General features: G+C 47.0%; 1 protein-coding gene across 1 annotated transcript in view; it reads left to right on the top strand.

Annotated features, from left to right (window-relative positions):
• The first annotated feature begins 5,491 nt into the window (after positions 1–5,491).
• LOC137890344 (calsyntenin-2-like) overlaps positions 5,492–8,747 on the top strand; it is a 92,205-nt gene continuing 88,949 nt past the window's right edge. Inside the window, exons 1-3 of the mRNA XM_068734524.1 lie at positions 5,492–5,514; positions 6,588–6,649; positions 8,204–8,399. Of these exons, the coding sequence (XP_068590625.1) occupies positions 5,492–5,514; positions 6,588–6,649; positions 8,204–8,399 (281 nt within the window). The remainder of the gene's footprint in view (positions 5,515–6,587; positions 6,650–8,203; positions 8,400–8,747) is intronic.

The following is an 8,747-nucleotide window of genomic DNA, read 5'->3' as shown; positions in this document are numbered from 1 at the left end:
CTTGATGTGATAAAACAGAACTTTGAAAGGGGCCAGAAATCATCTCTATGCGCTTTTAGCTGCCATCAGAATATATATAATCCATCACATCGGTCTCCGATTTTTCATCCGACTGCCACGTTCGTGATGTCTCTCCTTTTGTAGTTCTCCCAGGAATAAGTACGGAATAATCCTCTCCAGGGACGTCCCACAGACACAGGAACAAATATTTTCTCTCCAGCTGTTCTCAGACGAATTGTACACGCCTGGCGTCACTGTATTCACTCCCCCCCCCCCCGCTCCCCCTCTCCTCGATTTTCTCCACCCGTCTTCTCCCCCTGAAGGTAAACACCGCCAGCAGCAGTAGCAGAAGTGTCACCTGAGGCCATCTTCTTTCACAGTCTGTCAGCTGCCGCTCCGGAGGGAGCTCGCCAGCTCCCCGCACTCTCACTGCGCCATCAGCCTAATGCACTCATTACCCGCACACTCCACTAGGAAGGATAGGCTCATAGACGCTGTGGCTGCATGAGCTTTTAAAACAGGGTGATGTAACAGATAGCAATTTGCATAGAAAATGCACCAGAGAGATGGGGCGGGGGGGCTGTGTGGAGGCAGCAGCAACATTTTGATCTTGTTTCCCTCTCAAATCCCCTAATAGAGCGTAAACAAGATTAGCATACATTTTGTGCTTCGGTCAGTGGGGACATGATGCTTCTATAACGACCCCGTGAAAGCATTGTGAGGTGAAATCACAACAAAACTCCGTCTTTGACTCAGCTTTGAGCACAGACTCTGTTCTCGGTTGGTATTTCGGCCTTGAATGCGCCGGACAAAGCCTCGCCGTTGGCCTCAGTCCAGGATTTATTTTTGTTTGTTGTTGAATCATGAGCAGGCTGAACAAGGCTGAGGGGAGCCACATACGTTTGCGTGGTTGGTGGCAAGTCTCAGCGGTGACGATGGCGAAACGGCTGGTGCCCTGGACGCCGGAGCCGCCGGCACGCGATAGGCTGGACTTCAGCCCCGTGTTTGGGGCAGTGTGGCGTTGGGGGTAATCGTTTCATCACTGATATCTGGAACTGGGACTTTTTAATTTTCCACAGGGCTCTGTGGAGGGCTGTAAGTGATGATGACTTTCACCTTGGGGATCCTTTTTCAAATAAAGGGATTTATTACTATGCCGTTCTCTGGTTGAGCTCTCATTCAGCTTATCACGCTGTTAACATGAACCTTTGAAACCAAGTGATGGAGTCTTCCTGTTCAACTGCCTTAACAATAGAAGATACCATCTTATCGTGAGCATAAAAAAAAAAAAAAAAACGTGATTCCCATGCAGTATAGTAACAGATAATAATAGTGACAGAAATACGGTGACAACGGCGGAATTTCAAGAATGCCACGTCGTCGAATCTTGAACTGTTCCAATGTCGAGGACCCTTTGAATTCCGTCAAGGAATGAATCCTTCAATCAGGAGACATTCAAGGATACAGGCGTGCAAGAAAAGCACATTTTTCCTCAAGAATTCCAGGTAACACAGGGATGAGCGATTGATATAAAAATGGTCATTTGTTTTGGGTGAGGTATTCCTCTAAAGATGCCAAACCTCAGTAGGCCTAAATGGTTTCTACGCCACACAGGAATCTGTTTAGTTTGAGAACGTCTTCAACAAGCTCATAATCCGTGCATGAGCTTTCTTTTACCGGATTATATAACGCAGTTATGTTCGCAGAGTTACGGGTCTTCATTTTTTTTTTTAATATCCCATTAATGGAAGGAACATGGACTTTGCTGTGTTTCGTCAATGGAGAGAATGTGGCTCTAAATCAAACCCTACTCTGTATATTCAATCATGTGGTCACTGTTAGATTTGTTCTGCTTTGTTGACCTTAGATCTAATAAACCTCGTCCATGGTCAAAGAGAGTGTCGGCGAGGTGATGGGCTGTGTTTCATTGTGTAGCTCGGCTGTGCAGAGAACGTCCTCAGGGGCATTAATGGGGGTCATAAACTCTGATACGGATATTTGAACACATTGAACTCTAACTGGCCTTGCTCAGACAAGGACACATGCTCTCCCCTGGGGCCATTTCCATGAACAGAATTGGAAAATAGAACCTATTGATTTCTCACTGTGTTTAATGTGATTGCCTTGACTGTGTTTTCGTTAAAAACCTCTCGTTCTCGTTCTTCGCCCGTCGTTATTCGGAAGTCGAGGCATATAGATTTTGGTAATAACTCAGATGCTAACCGAGTGAATTATCGCCCTCGGACTAGAAGTATGTAACTGTGCATATAATCTAAATGTAATCCAACTTCAATATGCCGAATAATGAAGGGGGAAATGTGTAATCCAGGCTTAGACTTACCGTCAATGGCCTAAATCCCGCCATTGTGCACAGTGGACTTTTCAGCGGTGACAGACGACAACAATGTGGCCTTATAGCATTAGAAAATACATAAAAAAAATCTCTCACAGCGGGTTATAAAGACTCTACAAAGAGGGCTTTAGAAGCTGTGACAAAGAAAGAAAAGAAAATTAACATAATTCACCCCCAAAAGAATAATTTTGTAATAATTACTTCATCCGAGTTTAAAGTGCCAGCCTTGTCCTTCATGTTCTGAAATTAACAACAGCCGTCACTGGCTGTAAAGCTTGAGGGAGTTGTTTTTGAGTCGACCATCAAGCAGCCGACTGATTAAATGGAGGTGTTTGTGTTCGCTGTAATGTTCTAGCTGGTGTTGCATTGAGAGGCCAGTTTCTCATTGATGGTCTGACGCTTGCACAGCAGCGTTTTTTCGTTTGGCTTTGCTCCGAGACCAGGCTGCGGTAATTGACACGTCGCCCGCTGGGGTTTGTGATTAACTTTATTGACATATACATAGGGGGGGAGGTGGGTGTACGGCCTCGCGCGCACAAGTTGGCAGAAGCTAACGGGCCTTTTCGAGCCGCTAAGACGAAATAGCATTGACGTTTTCGGGATTCCGGAACGCTGCCGTCCAGCGGAACTGCCTGGAGAGAGGAGATTTAGAAGCAGTGGGGGCCTTCAAGCCGCTGCCGGTGGAGCTTCTCTGCATCGGACGCTCACTTTACGATCGCTGTCAAGTGCGGTTCTGTACGACGGGCGGGGTCAGCTAGTGACTTTATGTATACGTCAATACATACAGATAGATAAAGAGATGGATCGAGAGGAAAGAAACTAGAAAATACTTCTTCTTTTACATTTATTATTCCTCATTTAACAAGAGATAACAGATCTCATACTGTCTTTTATAATAGCAATAATAAACATTATTTATACAGCACTTTGTATGCATATACAAGTAAAAACAATCTTTAAAAGTTCTGGTGTCCGCATTCAAGGTAGATGCAAAAATTGACTTTTTATTTATATATATATTTAGATGTTATATTCATATTATGACAGTTATTGTCCTAAGTGCAACACTGAACCAATGCAGTGCCCCATTAAGAACAAAACATAATTTGAATGCTTATTAAAACAGATGATATTTTACGGTACGTGTACCGTAAAACACTCGATCACAGTTTCTATAGAATACATGATTGTTCATGCGTTTACTGCAAGGAGAGAAAGCTATTTGGCTTGTTGAACAAATTGTCAGACTGTCCATGGAAAGGAAAAGGAAACCAGAAAGAGCCCAGCCAGGGGCACCAAATTGGGGAAAAGGAAAAAACCCAGAGTGATTGTAAGGCATCCAGACCCTGACAGGGGCCCGCGAACGTGCAAGGAATCGTACACTTCTACTGTTTTCAGGCCCTCGTATATAAGCTGTTTCCAGCCCCCCCCCCCGAATTCAGAGCCCACCTACCGCCGCCTTTGACGGACAGCTTCAGTCCTCCACCCTTCACTCCGACACCGCTCTCGTTGCGCTCGCACAGAGGGCTGGTTGTTTCTCGTTTGTTAGGAGACAGCGGAATGTCATTAACTCCGTGAGAGGAGGCCTTTAATGTAATTAAGAGTGAGGAGACGAGGGGGTGGCAACCGCGAGGTCGAGTAAATCACCCCCCCCACACACACACACTTCTGCAACAGTCCCCCCCACCCCTTCCCCCTTTAAGCTCCTGTTGAGAAAGCGTGGCTTTAATTAAAAATCCCCTCCATCCGACTCCCACTCATCCACACACACTGTACACAAACACCACTCCTATAGTTTCCAGTCAGAACATGTGGGCTTGATTAGTGTTAATCCTTATCTCCGGAATGGACAGCTTCTCAATTGTGTTGTTTTGGGGGTTTTTGTTCTTCCTCGGCTGGCTAATTTCATGAAGAGCATAATTACAGCATTTTCAATTCCGGGCCCTCTGCAGCGCTATGAGGCTGACAGTCTATCTCTGCACAGCAGCTGAGAGCGGTTGCTGTGTGTTAGTGTGTGTGTGTGTATATATATATATATACATGTTTCCCAGAGTGCTTGTGGATGTGCGCTCGTGTATTTTTTCTCTCGACTAAAGTGAGAGGGAGAATTAGCGGGTTATGCGGGTGACTAATACAAGGGATAATTTCCTGCCAAAACCCAAATTGGAAAAGCAGCCGAAATCATGACGACTGCGTAAACCGCGTAGTAGACGGCCACTCTTATGCAAACAAGGGTGGATTTGCTAACGACAAATCGAGCCAAAATATCGCATAATAACGTGGGTGCGAACGCGTCACGGGTGCCAGTGAACCGAAGCCTGGTCCAGAATGTGTTCAGCAACAGTGTGATATCCAGTAATCTGATTTACTTGCTCTCTCTCTGCTGTGTGTGTGTGTGTGTGTGTGTGTGTGTGTGTGTGTGTGTGTGTGTGTGTGTGTGTGTGTGTGTTCCAACAGTAGGAGGATGAAAGGCTTGTCAGCACTGATTAGAGCTGCCGAACTGGCACAGTTTGAGTAAACGGCGTGCGTGTGTGTGTTCACGCCCGTGCTTTGGTCACTCTCCAGTAGTGGAGATCGGCGCTGCCCTGAGGCGGTGGCCGTGTTCCCATCCTTTTTCCCAGCTCCTCCTTTCATCTCCCCTCACATCTTTCTCTTCCTCCTCCTTCCTCTGAGCGCTGCGTCTGTTTCCCGCCTGATACCTCCGCTCGGTGTAAAAACAGCTGCCGCGCATCTCCGTGCAGAGACCGCCCTCTTTTTTCTTTTTTTTTCAGCAAAAAGGGAGCTCCTGTGTTTATTAGGATGCGGGCAGCTCATTGGCGATGCTCTGCCGGCTTTGATAGTAACTTGGGGCGCTCGAGGCGGCGTGCCCCCCCTTCCCCCTTGATACTTCGTCACCCTCCTCCAAAAACACAGGCCACCATTGCCAGTAAAGCATCTCTGCCTTTACAGATAATGAGCCTCTGTGTCCTCAAAGATTGTCTCTGGTGGACCGGGGTGCCAGATCCCCTCGAGGCGTTGAGCGCCGCCGCCACTCCTGACACCAACAGGACGGGCCAGCGCAAGTCCTGAGCACACACATCCACTCTGACTAACAGACAGACATTAATATTTACACTTGATTAAATGCAAATGGCGCCCATGGGGGAAAGCGTGAGAGCAAGGTAAGAGGAAAGAATGACAATGGAGGGTGTCTAACAAGTCAAGTGGCATCAGAGTTGTACTGGGTAAGAGCGTGCAGCGATTCATCATGTTCCTGACATCCTTCACGGGGTATAAAGGTCTTAAAAATATGATTCAGTGTGCCAAATAGCCAAACAGTGATAATAAACCAGTAAATAAACTAATACTGAAATAGCACCGCAGCATCCACATCCATTAGTTTGCATCCATTAGTTTTAAAGAAGACCCGAGTTCCTTCTGACCATAAATCTACCTCCTAATGTGACGCGCAGACACATATTTAGCTAACAGTTTAGCGCCGCAATTAGCATTTGGGAGCTCTCTGCCTCCGCCAAGTGCCAGCCGCCCAACATCTGCTCCTCCGCCGCTGCCGCCGGGCCCCCCAAATGCGCTCCGCAGGTGGCTGAACGCTTATCGAGGTCCGAGGCGAAACGATAGGCAGATGTATGAAAGGAAGAAAGTGTGTGGGGGAGGGGTGGGTGGGTTGCCCTCCAGAGCTGTTTTTGAGTGTTCATTGAAGTCTGAAAAAAGAAGGAGGTCCTCCTCCAGCAGGGTCACCTTGACTCGTCCCCCCCCCCGGCTCCCCCTCCGGCAGCTACAATTAAATCGCGAGGAGCACGCCGGGGCCACCCGGGCCTCAGCTGCGGGGCGTGCGCCATCAGCAACATCCGCAGCATGTTCGCCCTGATGGGAAGCCCCCCCTGCGCTTGCCTGTGTGCATATTTGGATTTTATTTCCCGCTCCGCCGGTGATGGATTTTCCATTTGCCTGTTCTGGGCGGCGGTGCGCCGTCGAGAGAGGCAAGCACGTCAAGACTGTTGCATCTCCTGTCACTCCCCGTCGCACACCGTTTGTTCAATGCCGTTTCTATGATTTCACTCCCCAACCCCCCCGGCAAGCCACGCTTCTCCATATTGTTGGGGGCCCATTTAACCCTGATAGGTCATTGTTAAGGCAATACGGAGAAGGGAGTCTTTACCGTATGCAGACAGTGTCGACCCTATTCTCTTATTTCCCATTTTGTCCCGCTCTTTCTTTATAATTTTGCCTGTAGCTCCTCCGAGGGCAAATTGTCATTTCAGAGCCCCTGCCCCGACAGGAAGGGTGAGGCGGGGGGTGAGGTGAGGTGGATGATGGGGGATTATGACAGGAACCGGATGAAAAGGGGGGAGAGAAAGGGGGAAAGGCGGTAGGAAATAAAGTTGCTCTTATCAGAACTCGCCAGGAGCAACGGGGACACAAAGCTGCTCGGGAATCCAATTTAGTCTTCGCTGTTAGTTTAAGTGATATCAGTGCAATTAGCTGTCACGGGTCAGAATGGTGAGCCGGTCGCGTTAAGTGATTTCCCGAAATCCCACGAGTGGGAGCGTTTGGGGACGTCGTAGTCGCCAAGAAAGGGTGAGAGAAAAAAAAGGACAAAAGAAGAAAGAAACTTCCCTCACCAACTCCACAAACGGACCGCTTCTTTAGACGGCCTGCTAATAAAATGTCAGCCGCCTCTTGGCTCTTTTGTTGTTGTTTTTTTCTTCTTCTGTATCTCTCCACAAGGGGGGCGTCATGGTTTTATTCCAGACTCGTGTGACTTGTGGGCTGTATGTTGTCTTTTGTCCACGGAGATGTCTTCATGTTCACGACAGCGATTAGATAGAGAGGGTGCATTGCCGGGAATATGATGTATCTCCAATGTACCTCCAGTTTCTCAACCTTAACTCTAACTGCCTAACTTAACTCGCCTTTGTTACGTTAACGTATTTTCTTTCTAATAAAGTCTGCGTCATTTTGCCTCTTGTTATCTGTACAATACGTGTTGAGTGAACATAGAACATTCACGTTAACTGAATTAGGATCGAGATACTTCTTGCAACGCCAGCTGCCGTAAAAACCCCAAAGAAGAAGAAGATGCTTGACTGCACATTAAGGCCAGCCCAGCTCTCCCATAGCATTCACACACCTCTGAATGGACTCTGTCCTGCAGCCTCCTATTCCAGAGTCGATAGATCTTTGCAACGTATTAAAGTTGCGAGCTTAACCTCCAGGACTGCCGCGGGCACGTCGGTGAGAGAGAAGTTATTGAAGTTCACGTTCGCATTTGGAATGCCAGGAGCGAGCACGGACGTTTCGGATCAACCGTCTGAACCGGTCTACCTGGAACCAGCTCCGACCCTTCTAGAATAACAGTACAATACTGTCATTGAATGGAGCGAACAAAGTAGACTACAAGGAAATCACGACATTAGATCGATTTAGCATTATTGGAAAAAAAAGAAAGAAAAATTTTAATTTCTAAAGATAAAGACAGAAAATAAACAAAAATATACATTATTTTACTGTTATGAATGTAAAAAAAAATGTTTAATATAAAATAAACAAATAAAACAAGAAACAAGAAATTTTATTTGCTGCACTGAAAGAAAAGCCATCTTTCTTCCCAAGTCAATACAACATTAAGTGGTTTAACAGTCACAGCTTGTGTATTGCCCTTTAAGAGAGTCACTGTGTTGGGAAAGATCACATGTATTAACATCATATGCCAACAAGAGTCCCTCTTTAAAACTGAACTGTGTTCCACCTGACTGACTGTGATTATTAACACTGAGCTCACTCCTCCTCCTTCTCCTCCTCCTCCTCTTCCTATCTCCTTCACCTCCCTCCCTTCTCCCTGTTCTCCAGGGGAAATCTGTGCGTTCAACATCCACGGGCTGGAGGCTCCGTTCGAGGCGGTGGTGCTGAACGGTACGTCCGGCGAGGGCCAGCTGAGGGCCCGCGGCCTGGTGGACTGCGAGCTGCAGAAGGAGTACACCTTCATCATCCAGGCTCACGACTGCGGCTCAAGCTCCGGGGGCACGGAGGTCAAAAAGTCCCACAAGTGAGTAAGACGGCAACGGGACGGCAAAGAGTGAGATTTCTAGGTTTGACTTCATGCTTTAGAATGAATGTCGGACGTGGCGTGCTTGTGCAAAGTCGCTGAAAAGGAAAAGAGCACCGAGGAAAAGGGAACAGGGAATCAAATAAACAAGATTTATTTTCATTATTCATATAAAAACACTTGGGCTAAATTATGTAACGCTACGAGTACTTGTTGTTTAATTCATCATTCATTTAGGAAAATGGCTTAAGTTCAATCAAACAATCAGCTCCAGCTAGAAAACGGCGTGGTTTTAGAACCGCTACGAGTTTAAACTGTTAAGAGACAGAATAGGAATCACGACTGCTG

This window comes from Cebidichthys violaceus, unplaced genomic scaffold, assembly GCF_023349555.1.
Source record: "Cebidichthys violaceus isolate CVI_PGR_0920_01 unplaced genomic scaffold, fCebVio1.0.p SCAF_1, whole genome shotgun sequence".
NCBI classification, from domain to species: Eukaryota; Metazoa; Chordata; class Actinopteri; order Perciformes; family Stichaeidae; genus Cebidichthys; species Cebidichthys violaceus.
The sequence above is the reverse complement of the archived record's forward strand: the minus strand, read 5'-3'. Positions and strand labels throughout refer to the sequence as shown.